The sequence below is a fragment of the Cinclus cinclus genome, chromosome 2 (assembly GCF_963662255.1).
Source record: "Cinclus cinclus chromosome 2, bCinCin1.1, whole genome shotgun sequence".
NCBI lineage: Eukaryota > Metazoa > Chordata > Aves > Passeriformes > Cinclidae > Cinclus > Cinclus cinclus.
Window position 1 is genome coordinate 1,415,946 of NC_085047.1, and position 15,750 is coordinate 1,431,695.

At 48.4% G+C, this 15,750-nt stretch overlaps 1 protein-coding gene across 1 annotated transcript in view; it reads left to right on the forward strand.

Moving 5' to 3' along the window:
• FAM168A (family with sequence similarity 168 member A) overlaps positions 1-12,226 on the forward strand; it is an 87,023-nt gene extending 74,797 nt beyond the window's left edge. Inside the window, exons 3-8 of the mRNA XM_062511143.1 lie at positions 756-836; positions 5,527-5,652; positions 7,880-8,022; positions 9,111-9,285; positions 10,550-10,679; positions 11,399-12,226. Coding sequence (XP_062367127.1) covers positions 756-836; positions 5,527-5,652; positions 7,880-8,022; positions 9,111-9,285; positions 10,550-10,662 — 638 coding nt within the window. The 3' untranslated portion in view covers positions 10,663-10,679; positions 11,399-12,226. The remainder of the gene's footprint in view (positions 1-755; positions 837-5,526; positions 5,653-7,879; positions 8,023-9,110; positions 9,286-10,549; positions 10,680-11,398) is intronic.
• Positions 12,227-15,750: the final 3,524 nt, after the last annotated feature.

Here is a 15,750-nt window from a genome sequence, read left to right on the forward strand (position 1 = left end):
GGAAAAGGAGCAGACCGAGGTGCAGAGGTTCTGCCTGTGATCTCCACAGAGGACAGGAATTTCCAGTGAAGTTGGATGCTGGACATCTGCACTGTGTGGGTGCACGCAGGCTCTGGGGTGTGCCACAATTTCCAGCCCCTCACTTCCATCACAAAATTCCTCTGAACTCCCTCTGACCTCTCCAAGTGAGGCCGATGCAAACTGAGGATGCAACCTTCCCCGAAGTGCCCATTAAACCCTGCATGGCTCCAGAGGGTCCGAGCATGTTCCTTCCAGGTGGCCTGGCAGGTATTCCCTCCTGGGAATGGCACTTGTGCAGCCATGGGTGAATACAAGGCTGGCACGTTTTCCTGCAGGATCCCTGCCTTCCCTTCAGCAAGAAACTCTGCTTAATGAAAGTGCTGAGCTCTCCAGAGTGCTGCCACCACAGCCCAGGAAAACCTTTCCAGTATCGCTGTGCCAGTGGGGTTATGTACCTGAATTCCATGAGTATGGAATTTCATGGATTCACAGTATGGATTTTTCTCCAAAGCACAGTGAGCACACCTGCATTCTGCATTCTGATCCTTGTTTCCTACAGGAATGAAGGTGAAATATTGATGTGGAGCACATTCATGGTCCTTCCTGTTCTCAGAGAATCCACCTGTGTTTTCCCCTGGTGGCCTCTATGCTCACACAGGATGCTCATTGCTTTTCAGGGGTGCCATCCTTGCTTGATTGATAAAATCCTAATTCCTGTTTTTCTCTGCTTTCAGGTTACCCAACAGGCTATCCCACTGCTGCTCCAGCCTACAATCCCAACATGTATCCAACCAGCAGCCCCGGCTACGCCCCAGGTAAAAATCCTGAAAAAGGCCTGAAAACATTCCTGAAAAAGCATTTTAACACTTCCAAATGAAGCTGCCTTTTGAGCTCCATGTGCAGCAGGAAGAGCTGCTTGCATAAGGATCACAAAGCTGGACTTTGTGCCACTCTTGCTAAACCCTCTCTCCCCTTGATCGCCAAGTTTTCAGTCTCCCAGTTGTCATAAAATCAGTGGATCCCCAGGCTCAGGCACTTTCCAAGGCTGATGAAACAGGAATGAGGGGTTTGTTGCCAAAATCTTTTGGTTTTTTCTTCTCTACATCACAGTTTATGCATATTCCATAAAACTGTTTATTGTGGATGATTCTGGAAGGGATCTGTTGTGTTTTGTTTGGGTTGATGTGCTTTTAATAAGGTCTTTAGCTGCATTTCTTCCCTTTAAAGCCTTAACATGGAACATGAAACAATTTTTGTTCCCCTGGATTTGTGCTGGCCACCCTCAAATTCCCCTGAAGGATGAAACAATGGAGGAATTAAATGAAAACAGCTCCACAGAATAAGAAAAAGCCCATACATTTATTAGTAGCTTGTCCTGCCAGAGGCTGGCAATGTCCTCCCTGCTCAGCCAGGAATGTAAATACTGCAGCATTCCAGCATTTTGACCTGGATATTATAGAATGCCACTTGTCCCCAGTCATGCAGGCATCAGCTCCTCCACTGAGTGGACAGATGGCCAAGGGAGCACCCAAGTGAAAGGAAACCCCAGATCACTGCAGGGATTGTTGGGGGAGTCTGTATTGCTTCTTGTACATCTTAGACACCATTTAATAATTTCCATCTTGGAAATCTCCTGATGTCCAAAGAGCTGACAGGTGATTTTGCCATGGAGAATAAAAACTTTCCAGTGGGTAACACAGCTAAACACTGAACTAGGGAGGAAACTATGAAGATTAAAATTCAGAAATTAAAATTGGAATGAAAATGCTTAAACTTTTGTAGGGTTTCCCATAAATCTTGGGGCCAAGTTGGAGAGACCTAGTTTAGGTAAAGGTGTCCCTGCCCAAGGCACAGGGTTGGAACTGGATTGTCCTTAAGGTCCTTTCCAACCCAAATCATTCTGTGGTTCTGTTGTAAACATTTTTTACAGCTCTTGAAATCAATACAATTTAATATCACAGCAGGATATTAAACCATGTTAACCACTCTGAGAAGCAGGAGCAGACTCTGCTGCTCAGGACCTCCCAGTACCACACTCAGTGGTCCCTTCTCAATGGAAAGCAGACTTCCTGGAGGAAAAAAATAGGAGATTTTGAGAGCTAACTGATGGAAAAGAAGTGCCATAAAATCTCCCAGCATTGAGGACATGTGACAGAGTGACAGCATCCTCAACTGTGTTAAATGGAACTGGGCTGAGCTAATTCTGTGGTTCAGTGGCTGAGTTAAAACCTTCATCAGTACAGAGAGTGTTTCCTCAAATTGAGGGAGCTGCTGTCACACAGGAGGCTAGAAGAAGCCTGCAGAGGAATGTGCTCCTGGTGTCCTTCAAACACATTGGGAACCAGATTGGGGGTTTAAATCTTGGACTTCTGAAACATCGGACTAATTCTAAATATGTTTTTAAGGGATTTTAGACATTGAGTCTAAAAAAGAAAGAGATGCTGCATGTTCCCAGCAGAATTACTGCTCCTGAACATCCCATCCATGGACAGGGTTCTGTTCCAAAGCTCCCAGGCTGAGAAGGAGGTGGTAGCTGCTGGCAGAAATCCCTCCAGCTCACTAAAAAGCAATCACAAACCAAGGGTTCATCTGATTCTCTATATGGAGGTTAATCAGGGAAACATGCCCCTCAATACTGCTGGGAATAGAGGTTGGGAAGGGTGGGAAGAGCTTGTGGTTTCTGAATTCTTGGGATGTAGCTGCAAGCCAGGTCTCTTGGACAGAACCATTCTGTCCCAGCTCTATCACCCTCTCTGCTCCACCTTTAAGATACTCCTCACTCTCAGATGTCTCTTGCCTCGAACCTCATGAATTTCGCTGGATCCCATGCAAAGTCAAACCCCTGAGCAAAGATAATTCCAGTTTTCAAATCCCACCTGCTTTTGTCCCTGGTGTTCTCCAAACACTCCCTGATGCTTCACTGCAAGTCAGCGATGCTCATGCTCTTCTCTTTACCTCATGGTTCCCAAAATCCTGGGCTTCATGTGGGAACTTAAATGATGTTGTGACCTAAACTTTGTAACAGCGTCGGAAGGAAACAAGGAGAGGAACTTGGAGAGGTCTGGAGTCCCCTTGGTCCAGTCCTCCAGTGAGGAAAGGGAATTGGTAACTGGAGCCGGTCTTGATTTCTCCCTCTCCCAGTGCCAGGTTTCTAGTGGATGTTTGGCTGGTGTTTGAGCCCAAAAGGTGTTTAATTATTCCCCAGATTATTACAAGGAACCCTACAAGCAAGGGCATGAATTGGACTGGGTGATCCTTGTTGATCTCTCCCAAACCACGATGTTCTGTGATTCTATCAGTTCCTTTCCATTCCACTTCAAGTTCCTGCCTTGTGTGATTTTCCTGCTGCATTTTTCCACAGTTTTTAGAGGGAGAGACGCAAGGCAAAACACCAGCATTGCAAACTTATGCTTGCAATAAGCCTGGTTTTTTAGGACACTGTTCTTAAAGAATCCCTTTTAAGTATGCACAAATGAGTATCTAAAATCACTCTGCAGCAGAGACACCATTAAAAAAAATAAAATTATGTATGTCTTCATTAAGCCTGGTGCATGTTCCCTCGCAGGCATTCTGTCTTCCTCATGGTTGTTTTGTTTTAACGTCCTTCATTAAAGCCTCCCTTTTTATTTTCCTGAAAGTAGGACACACACTTTGCTCATGGAGGCTGGCTGAGGCTGGAGCTGTGTTTATTAATAATGCAGGGCAGAAGTAATGGTTTTGCAGTAGTGCCCTTACAGAGCAGAACTAAAATCAGAAATTAGGGATCCGTGTAAGAATGTCATGGCACAGGATGGAGGCTCCAATCCCCCATTCCTGCTTCTGGATCCTGCCTGGAGGAAAGGCTCATTGGAGCATCAGCAATGCTCTGAGCCATCCTCTAGAGGTGCCACCGAGCCTTTGGGGACACCAGTGGGTCCCCTAAAGGCTGTCTTGGGGTCTGGAGAGCACAGCATCCTGTAGTGCCTCACAAGGCTTTCCAAGGATAAATGCTCCCATCGTTTTGAGGCACTCAGGCACAGGTCTGCCTAGGGAATGAAGCTTTTTGCAAACTTCATTCAGGGCTGGAGGTTGTGTCCATCACAAATGAGGTTGTCAGAGGGAAGCAAGATATCCTACAATGGTTTGAAAGGGCTCATATTTTTTGTCTTTTCCACTTAAAATATGTCCTGAACCTTCCCACCGCATCTAAAGGTCCTGTTAGGAAAATAGAGCAGTCCCAGTGCTGCAGAGACCCCCACAGCTCACATTGTTTGCTCAGTTACCACTGGTTGATTTGCCAGGGATTAAACTGATAGTGAACAAAAACTCTATTTATATTTAGGCGAGAGGATAAACCAAATCCAGAAGACACTGGTTGGTGGTAGCCCTTAAATGATATTAGATAGTCACGGCTGGATTGTGATCCCTGTGGATTATTGCAAAGGACCGGGAGGCATTAATGTTCCTGGAAGCCTCCTTGATCCACCTTTTGTGTAGTTTTAAGTGATGGCTTCTCCCAGGATCCGTGATTTAACAGAGAACGTGCAGAGCTATGACAATCTCCCAGCCATCTCTAACTCAAATTGCCTTGATTTTGTGGCAAGTTTAATGTGGAAAGGGAAAAGCACAGATTCGTGTAACATTGGAATGAATTGTCTCATCAGTCTCAGAGATTAAAACCTCTGTGAAATCCAGAGGCAAAAATGAATCTGGTTCTGAATAAAAGCCTAAGTGAAGGAATGTTTCTGTCGTAGCACTGGGAGTTGCTCTCCGGTGTGATGTTCCCGAGTGCAGCCTAGCGTGGAAAATAAAGCAAGGCAGCCTGGAAATCCTTAATAACTCCCAAACCTTTGGGACAGGGCAGAGACTTGGAGCAGAAAATGATCAGAAACTGAGTGGAGGAGAAATTGGGCTTGAATCTCTGCCTTCCCACAAACCTCCTGGTTTTCAGTTGGAGAAGGAGGAGGAGGAGGAGGAGGGAGGAGCAGGTTTCCACATCTCCAGCAGTGGAGCAGCATCCAGGTGAATCTCACACCCACGAGGATCTCCCACAGCTGATGATGGCCAGTAAAGCAGCGCTGCTGGGTGTCCTCCATGCTCCCCATTGCTCTCTCTGAGTCCAGAAGAGTCTCAGGAGGGTTTGGTGGACCAGCAGACCTGCAGCAGTGCTTCTCTGCACTCTCTGGGAAGTGGATTTCCATCCACTAGGATGCGTCGTGCTGCTGCAGGCCATGGCCCCACTGCCAATTCCTCCTGAGCCTCCTCAACCCCTCATTCCCATCTTCCAGCCCTGTGACACTCCAGATTTACAGCTGTACCTTCAGAGAGGGTTAATCCAGAGTCTGAGCAGATGTGGAGGGTGTGAAACATCTTTGCTCAGCCTTGGGACTCCAGGAAGATTTCCAAGCCCTGATGAAGGTGTGAACTTGGGGGGAAGAGATTAGCAAGGTGATTCCAATGTGACATAAGTGTGGGAAGTTGTCTCTCACTGCTCTGTGTGACACCTGTTCTCTGTCTTCATTCAAGCCACACTTCTGATGAAGCAGGCCTGGCCCCAGACCTCCTCGTCCTGTGCCACCGAGGGCACCTTCCACCTCCCGGTGGACACCGGCACCGAGAACAGAACCTACCAGGCTTCTTCTGCAGCATTCAGTAAATAAACCTTTCCTTCTGGGCTTTTACTGGGTTGGTTTGTGCCTGTCTGTGCCTCCCCTGCTGGGGATTGATTTGTGGACAAGGTTATTTGGGATCACAGAATCAAAGACTGGTTTGGCTTGGGAGGGTCTTAAAGACCGTCTTGTTCTAACCCCCATGGGCACCTTGCACCAGACCAGGTTGCTCCGAGCTCCATCCAACCTGGCTTTGATGGATTAAAACCATGAAGGATCATGAAAAGGAGAGCACTGACCCTCCTGCTGCTCCTGCAGAGGAGGAATTCCAGTGGAGAAGGTGAAACCTCTCTCTTAGCTGAGTGTTTGATCCCTGGGAGCAACCTGGGGTTGTTCACAGCTGTTTATCTCCAAAGGGACATTATTCTCCATTCCCTTAAAATGGAAAGAATTCTAAAATAAAGCCTGATTTTCAAGGAACGCTGTTGAAACTCCCACCTTGTGACCCAGGCTGGCTGAGCAGGAGCAGGGGGAGGAGATGCTGTTTAGTGATTGCAGCCAAACAGGCTTTTCCAGTGCAGCCTTGTCATCTCATCCCTGAAGAGGATAAGTAGTGCCTCCAGGAGGGCTGATAAGCTCCCTGATAAACCCTGGGATGCTTTCCCTGGTATGTGGAGTGTCCTCTGGCCCCTGCCCGACTGTTCCCTGCTAAATCTGGGGCATGAGTGCCATGGGGTCAGAGTGTTCCTCACCTTCCAGCTATTCCAGACTCCTTTTTCCTACTCAATTAAATCAATTACACAGCAAGGTGAGAGGCAGAGATATATATATTTTTTTCTATTAAAAGCGTTATTAAAAATAAATATTTTAAAATCCTTTGGGAGACTTTATTTTGGAAAAGGGATGTCCCTACCATTCCCTGGGGTAGGGGCTGCACACCAGGCACGGTCCAGCCCTTGGAGGTCTCTGTGGCCTCCTCTGGACTGGCTCCAGCAGCTCCACATCCTTCTGTTGTTGGCCCCAGGGCTGGAGGCAGCTCTGCAGGTGGGGTCTCACCTGAGGGAGGCAGAGGGTGTGGACATCAGTCAGTTCCTTGCCCAGCTGAGGAATCCTGCTCATGGTGAACCCTGGAAACAAGCAACACAAAATTCCCCACTGAGCTCTTTCCCCACCCCAAGCAGCCTTTTATAGAAAAACATTTCTGTGCAATCCAGAGTACTTGTGAGCCGCAGGATCAATAAGGCTGAGATTTCTCGAGTGACATGAGGGATTTAATCAGCAATTTTAATAGAAGCTGGAGCTTAAAGGCTCGCTGCTGTTGAACCACAAAGCGGCAGCAGCACGGGCCACGCCAGCCTAATCCTAATAAGGTGTTAGTCATAATTAGGTTTTAAAATTATCTGCCAGACAGAGAGGAGCCTCCATCATCTTGTGTCATTAAACCTTGATTTCACATTGTTTTTCCTGCAGGTTGTTCTGTTTTTTCCCCAGTTTATAAACACAGCAGATTACATCTGCCTGGGTTATTATCTTTAATACCTTTTTAATATAGGAGATAAATTGTCCGTGATTCATCAATCAGGAAACAACTGCAAATCTTGGTGTTCAAAGTGGTGAAACCACACAGCTTGAGCAGGTCCACACCTCTAGACACTCCTCAGAAATGAAGTGTGATGCTGATAACTGGCACCCTCTGAGGTCTTTGTCGGAAAAAAACTAGTTCAGAATAGAGAAAAAAAATCCTTTAGATGGAAAAACAGGAGGTTGGTTGGTCTGTGGGTGACGTTGGGTTCCTGGAGGAGTCCTGATGGAGGAGGCGTCACTTCTGCACTGATCAATATTTCAAACCTTTTCCACTTCTCATTCAAAGATGGTTGCTCTCCTGCTAATGTGAGTGAGGAAAAGTCACAGCTGTTCTCCTTGTTAATTAACACCTATTTTTCCAATCTGCAGTAATCAGGAGGGGGTGAGATGCTGTTTGGGAGTTCCTAAAAGCTCCGTGTGTTCTTTGAACTGTTTCAGTGCTTGGAGGATGATGTGGGATATTAAACTTGAAATCTTGTCCTTCTCTAATTGCTGAACACCGCTGGAGTAAATAAATTAAATATATTTGAGTGTTTTTCCTGGGCTGAACCTTGACCTCTGCTCTCCATCCCACACTTCGGGGGACCCGCACTTGGTCTTCGGGGCCCATTTGCTCACGGGGTACTTTCTGGCAGCCCTGAGCAGCCATTTCAGAGCCTGACTGGGACCCCTCTTGTCTCTGGCAGGGTACACTGCGGGGACTCCCTACAAGGTGCCACCGACCCAGAGTAACAATGCCCCTCCTCCCTACTCGCCGTCTCCGAACCCCTACCAGACCGCGATGTACCCCATCAGAAGTGCCTACCCACAGCAGAACCTGTACACCCAGGTAGGTGCCACCCCCTGGCCCCTCAGCCACGCCCCAGCCCACCTGAGCTTCCTGCAAGCCTCTCTGGCCCAGCAATTCTGTCTCGGTGGGATGGAGGTGCCAGTATCACCTTGATATCCCTTCCCACTGAAAATCCTGAGCTGCTCAAAGCAGTGTGGCCCTGCAACTTTCCTGGTTTTTCTTCTCCTGTTTTATCTTGAATAACCAACTTTTCCAGCAGTTACAATCTCATGGAGGGATTTCCCCGTGCCTTGCTGAGGCTGGAGCATCTTGGTGATGCACTGTTAACCAGGAACTGCATAAGCCATTGGGGTCCAACCCAGCCCTGCACACCGGTTCTTCTCTGACCCCAACCACAGAATCTGCCATTTGTCCGGTGAACCTCTGTAGCTCCTGAAAGAAAGAAGTGATGGAATAGTTGCCCTGCACCTCCTTCTCCCCTTAATCCAGACCTTCAGACCTTCATTCTATTGGCTTTCACTAGTGCACAGTAAAATCTCCCTTTTGCTGATTCAAATCCTTGTTTGCTTTCCTCCCATGCCTGGTTTTCAGGTCCTGGCAGCATTGCTGCCTGTCCTGGGGACAGCAGTTCTCTCCCTCGTTCCCTCCCTCATTTCAGGCCCTTCATTACTTTGCATGTGAAGCTTTTTCAGTTGCCTCCTTTTATTCCCATGCATCCTTCTCCCCTTGTTTCAAAACCCTGTGGATTCTGGAGCCCTGTTGGAAACCCAAGAAGATGACACAACTCCTGGACCCAAGCACCTTGGCATCATCCAAGAGCTTGTCCTTTTTTTCCAGTCTCTTGTTCCTTTTCTACACCAGCTGTTGTCCGTGTCCTGCTTCATCCCATCACAGGGAGGCAGCATGGTTTGTCCTGCATGGATCGACTCTTTGGCTGCTGATTCCCTCCTCATCCATTCCACATATCCACAGGTTCAGGTCTCCAGGCCCAGAAACTCCTCCACGGGAACCACCAGCCACCACAGCCCTTTGGCACCGCCCAAATTCCAGAATCGAGGAATCGTCAGGTTGCAAAAGAACCTGTAGTAATGCTGGGATTATTTTTTTTTTCTCCCCTTTTCCAACAGGGAGCTTATTACACCCAGCCCGTGTACGCGGCCCAGCCTCACGTCATCCACCACACCACGGTGGTGCAGCCCAACAGCATCCCCTCGGCCATCTACCCGGCCCCGGTGGCCGCGCCCCGCACCAACGGCGTGGCCATGGGCATGGTCGCTGGCACCACCATGGCCATGTCAGCAGGTAAGCAGAGAACCCTCCCCTCTGGACCAAAAAATTCCCCGAGTCCCAAGTGCTGCCTCAGTGCTGTTCACCCGCTGGTTCCGCTTGCTGGTTACTGCTCCTTTGCAGGCAAAAGTGCGGTAATTTGCCCCAAATCCTGATCTGACTCAGCAAAGGAGACCTTTGGTTTGGCTCACTCCTTCATCTTTAGATATATTGTTCTTTCCTCTTGGTCCATCCTCAAGCAGTTGTATTTTTCTCAAGCTCTTTTTTTAAGACACGGTCATGTTTTTGTTTGACAAAATGAATGCAAACCTTGTTTAATCTATCGCAGTTCCTCCACATTTTAGGTGCAGATTCTAACTGCAATTAATTGTTAGTACATCAGTTGATAGTACATTAAGTTGGGGCTGGTTTTATTTCTTCCAAAGCCTGTATTTTTCTCCTTAACAGTTCTTAGGATTGTGTATTGAATTATGCCACAAAACGCATCATTCATCCTTTTGCATCTGCATTAGCTGTGAAATAGGAGTCTGTAATGGGGGACAATCCCTATTCCAAGCAGAGATATTGCAGCCTGGATGTGACAAGAACCACTCTGAGAGATTTACTGTGTGCTTATATTGAGAAGTGGATAAATGTAATTAATGCACGTGGGATGTGTTAGAATTTCATTAATAACGTTTGTAGAGAGATACCCAGAAACTGAGAATTTGGTTTGAGCACCCAGTTGCTCCCAGAACCGAGTAGTTCAGGGCTGTGTTCACCCTTCCATGAAGTGCAAATTCTGACCTAAAATCCCTCTGTTGACCAGCTGCAGACTGAAAAAAAAGCTCATCTCAAATTTCCCTGGAGATGTGTTGGGTTTTTTCCCTCATCTCCCTTTGTATCTCTCGTCCCTTCCAGTTTGTTTCAGATCTACGCAGTGATTTGCTGTCCAAGTTAAGCCCAGTGCTGTCAGCAGGTTGTGGCCAGCCCTGCTGCTGCTCTTTAGGAACAAGGAACCCTGGAAAAAAACAAGGAAAACCCTTAAGGTTATAAGGGCCAGAGATAGCATGGAAAATCTGTGGGAGTTTCAGGTGGTTTTATTCTGTTTGTGGTGCTGGCTGCTCCAAGTCACGTGGGTCCAAGGCCTTCGAATCAGGTCTGGCAGGCAGAAGAATCACCTGGGAGAAGGGAAAAGGACAAAGGAGGCAGTGATGCTGTTCCTGCCCCTCGGATGAGCACCGTACCTCGGGTGCCACCTCCTCTGCCCTGTGACAAGTGTCTGTCCGTGTCCCTGCAGGAACCTTGTTGACCACCCCCCAACACACTGCCATCGGAGCACATCCAGTGTCCGTGCCAACGTACAGGGCTCAAGGAACCCCCACCTACAGCTACGTACCTCCACACTGGTAAACCACTGGGCAATCCATGTGAGTGCTGCCTCTCGCTCTCAGTGAGCCTCCAAACCTCATCCAGCCTGGCCTTGCGCACTGCCAGGGATGGGGCTTCTCTGGGCAACCTGTGCCAGGGCATCCCCACCCTCGCAGGGAGGAATTGCTTCCCAAAATCCCATCCAGCCTTGCCCTCTGGCAGTTTGAAAGCATTAGCCCAGGGCTATCACTGCATTCCCTGACAAAGAGTCCCTCCCCATCTGTATGTCGCTGGAATATTTCTGTTCCCCTGCTGGGAGATCACGCTGTTCATTACCACCGGGGTTGCGTGCGTGTGACTGCCTGCGTGTTTCCGTCATGCTCAGGATCCCAGAAATCCCAGCTGCTTGTTCCTGGAGCCCTTGGCCCATCGTGCCCAATTACCAGGACAGGCAGTTGATGGGAACACGATGCTGCACAGAGATCCCATCCAGCCCCGGGGTTATCTAAAATCTCTCTGTGCCACACAAATTACACTGGGCTAATCCTGCCCCTCCCAAATTGGTGTGCAATTAGCAGAGAGCATCCCATCTGCATATTTGTAATCCTCAGTATTGGTTACCACCAGCGAGCTGCTGCTTTCCCAGCTCCCTTGCCTGAGAAGTTGCCCACGGGGACGGTTAAATTCCGTATGGATCACCTCCACGTGGTACAGGCGTGGAGAGAGGAGGAGAACATCCTTCTAACTCCCTGTTTTTAATGCATTTGCTCTCTTCCAGATCCGGAGTCAAACATTGTATGCAACTACACAAGTCTTACATCGGTGCTGCGGCCGCTGGGCTGCAGTGCCTCGTCTGTTTGCAAGAACAAAAGAAAAAAAAAAGTGCAAAGGTCACTTTATGCATTCTTTAGTGGTTTTTGTAAAAGCTGCTTTTTCTAATCTTCTGCCTCTTTTTTTCCCCCTTCCTCCCCCTCCCACTTGAATTGTGTAACACACATACTGACACTGAGCAATAGTCAAGTTCTCTCTTTGGTCCTATCATTTGAAAGCTCAGACTCTTCACTTTTCCAGCATTGCCCAGCTGAGTGGTGCAAAGATCCCCCCACTTCTTGTTCGTTTGGGTTCTTTTTGTTATTTTTCTGTTGTCGTTGTTGTTGACAAGAGCCTAGATTTTTTTTTTTTTGGCTAGTAAGAGTGGTTGATGTTCAGGGTACTATGTGAAAAGCACAGCGCTGGTAGGCAGGCTTATTCTGATTTGGTTTGGGTATTTTTAGTTGAAGAATATAAATTATTCAATCTTCCATAACATATTACAAGAAAATTGGTGTCTTCCAGATAGCTGTCGTGATAGATTATAAATGCATTATCTGCAGTGGAATTCTGAACTCATCCCTTCTTTTTGTAGGAGTAAGAGAATATAAATATAATTAGCGATGTAACACACTTGTCTTAGGAAGCATGAGGACTGGTCACCAGCGGGTCTTTGGTCTGCTTTTTCCAACTGGGCAAACGGATCATCAGTGATGGGAAGGGAGGAGCAGGAAGATGAGTGCCCTGGGAGCATCTGGAACCTCTTGGGAAAACAGGATGCTCTCCCTCAGCCACATCCTGGGGCAGTGTGGGGGAGAAGGCAGCTCCTTCCTTGCATGGCTGCTGTTTGCAGGCAGAGATGCGCTGGGCAGCTGCTGAGAGAAGCAAAGAGATGTCCAAAGGTTGGGCTGGAGGGCTTCTCCAGGTCTGAGGGTTGATCTGGAGAGCTTCTCTCAGTTCAGGGTTTGGTCTGAAGAGCTCTCCAGGTTCAGGGTTTGGTCTGAGGAGCTCCTCCAGAGTATGGTGGTGTGGGAAAAGAGGGTGTCTGGTTGATGGAGAGGAGTCTTCAAGGCAGGGCAAGGGGAAGATGGGTAGCTTCACCTTGCACCCATGGTGTTGGCAGGGCTGAGACCAAATCACGCTGCCACCGTGGCAGCTGAGGTGTCCCCCTCCCATTCTTTGGGTCACAGCTACCAAGGCTTTCAGGAGAAATGTTCATCCAAGCACAAGTACCAGCACCATAGAGAAAGGCCAGGGAGGGGGATGATGTCTGGCTGCTCTGCTTGGAGAAGTGGGAGGGGAGGAAGCAATAGCAATAAACACGTCGCCTTCTTCACAGGAAGGCACCTGAGAAGAGGTGACAGCAGGGAAGGTGATCCACAGTTGACGTGGATCAGGATGGAGGACACCAGGCATGCAGAAGCTGTGACCATCAGGGTCATTTTGGGGGTGGGTCTGGCTTACCCAGGGACATGGGGACAGGAAGCAGGTGACATCCCCCCTCGGGGTGTCAAAGTAGAGCAATAAGTTGTCTTGAGGGCAGCGGAGGCAGTTTGGATTTGCAGACAATGCTTGTGGCCAGTTTGTTTTTAAATCCTTGTCACTAAACCCAGCATAGAAACAAGATTTTTTGGATTTTATTGGGTTTTTTTTAAAACAAAAGCTTGGTTGGGTTTTGATTTTTGCCTCAAGTGTGCCAAAAGTGTTCCGTGCTCTCGGTGGAGTCTCCCAGCTCAGCTTCTGCTGCCACTGGGAGGAGCTCCTGGAGCTCCTTCCCTTGAGCATGGGCCAAGTGGGCAGTAACAAGCCTAGGGATGCCAGGAGGACTTTCCCTCCCACTGGCTGGTCCCAGGTGGTTTGTCAGGTTGGGTGTTGGCACTTCTGTTTGGGGGTCATTTGGTAGTTTCTGCTGGTTTTGAAGGAAATCTAAAGCAAAGCTCTGGTTGACCTCCTCGGCCTCAAGGGGAACAAAGTGGGGGAAGACTGGACACCAGTGCTGTGGGGTGGGGAAGGAGCAACCTTGGGCTGCAATTCAGGTTCGTGTAGAGGCAAAGGAGAAGGAAAAAAGAGAAAAGGAGCCAGTAATCGGCAGGTTCCCCATTTGGTTTGGCAAAGACAAGGCTTAGTAAAGAGCATCAGGACCTTGGGAAATTATATCACCACATCATCCTTCCACTGTTTGTAGCACATTGCAGTTAAACCTGGGCCAAAAAATGCCCAGTAGATCCTAAGAATTGAAGACTTCTGAGATCCCCTTTTTCCCCCTCTCAAGCTGACTTTGTGTTACGTACCAGGAGTCGTCGGTCAGCACTGAGTCAGGTCTCCCAACGTAATGGTGCTCTGGACTGTGGGGTCCAGTGAGCTTTGGGATCCCAGTCTGGGCTCTGCAAACCACCTTTCCCAGCAGACACCATCCCACCACTGTCCCAGACACCCTGCACCACTTTGGGAACCACTACTAAACTTCTGGCCTATGTGTGGAAAGGAGATGCTGGGGTTTCTCCTGGAAGGAAAAAAAAAAAAAACATTAAAAGTGGGGGAGAAAGCCCCAGGAGTTGAGTGTGGTGGATAACCCAGTGTTCCCACAGGGCAGTTGGGTTTTAGCTCCTTTGCTTGGATCAATAGCAGATCCAGCGCTCCTCATCCCATTATTCTCAGGCAGAAATGCTCATTAGCCAAGGTGTGGAAAGGTGAAATATTTGCCACCTTTTGGGCCAGAGGCTCTAGTGAGGACATTTGGTAACCAGCCTTGAGCCACTGTGTGCACCCCAGGCAACCACATGGCTCTGGGGCCACCACACAGTGCCAGGCTTGGGTAGCTCCTTCCCAAGGTGGCTTCATGGGGCTGTGGAGGTGGGGAGATGCTCCCTGCCCTTTCCTTGATCCCAAGTCCTTCCCTTTGTCAAGTCATGGCTTAAGTAGTTGCCCCGAGAAGGTCACAGTGGGGGACCTGGGTGTGGACCACCAGCTTCTCAAATATTTCATTCCAGGAAAGCTTTGCTGATGCTGGTTAAGGAAAAGGGTTTTCCACAGGGAAGGATGACAACAGGCATTGGTGGGGGAGAGCAGGAGGGGTTAAACCATCCTTAGCAGCCACTGAAATGTCTGAGATTAAAATTCCAGCTGTAGAGGAACGAAAATAATTCTGAACCATTAACCCATCCCTGCCCTTACCTTTACTTCAAAACACAAGCTGCAATGATGCAAGATTTGGGGGGAAGATAGGATTTTAGTGGTAGTGGTGACCCCCCAAACCCCTGGAGGCCCTTGAAGCCTGAGGCCAACATGCCTCCAAGCAGCTGAACCCTCCAGTCATGATTCTGCTCCTGTATTTTATGAATAATAAATCACTCAGTTCAGCCTTGTTGCAGTTTTGGGATGTAATTCCAAGGAAATACTATTTAAAGGGTTTGTTTTAATGAGGGATGTTCAGAGCATCAGGTTTCCTCCAGCCACTGGCATCCCACTGAATCTGGTCCTTCCCAGAGAGACCCCCCCCGACTCCTTGCCCTCCCCTCCTGCATCCCCACGGGGAATGTGGGATGATGTGGCTCCCAGCTGGAGGGCATGAAATGGGGTCCTGGTTTGTTAGGGAGGTGGAAAACAACAGTTGAGGCTTTATTTTTTGTAAAATCCAACCAGCCAACAATAGCAATAAGAGCTGCTGGATACCCATAAATCCAGGTATTTTTGGTTTGGGTTTTTTTTTAAATTGCCAACGTTTTCAGGCCCTCCAGCTCTCGTCCCTGAACTGTGGTGACCCTCTGCCCATCTTCACTTCACTTTGCTCCAGAGCCAGGATCAGCCTCCAAATATTTTCTCTGCTGTGTGTTAGCATTCCCCTAGGGAAAAAAAAAGGAAAATAAAGCCCATGACAGAGCTTGGGAGGGAAGAAATCTTGGAAAAGGCATTTCTGTGGCATGTTGCACCATGGCCCTTGGAGATTCTCTGGCAATCAGGTAAACTAACTTGAGGGACTATTTGCAGGGCAGGAACAGCATAATACGTGGTTTGGCAGGAACGATTCTTGTTGGGAAACGCTCGATTATGCTGCTTGTAGGGAATAATCTTGATGCAACATGGCCACCTGCAGCCTCCCTGCATCCTCCTGCAAGAGATGGAGCTGGGAGATGGAATTTTCCTGGGGGCAAAGGGGTTCAGGATCAGGGGAGGGAGTTGTAGGGAAATACGGCAAGGTGCAGGATTGCACCTAAACCCTCCCATTCCCACAACACTGCCTCAACCCACACCAGGCTCCCAACTCCTCTTTCTATCTAATTAAATTAATTAATTTCAACCATCAGACCAGCTCTTATTTAA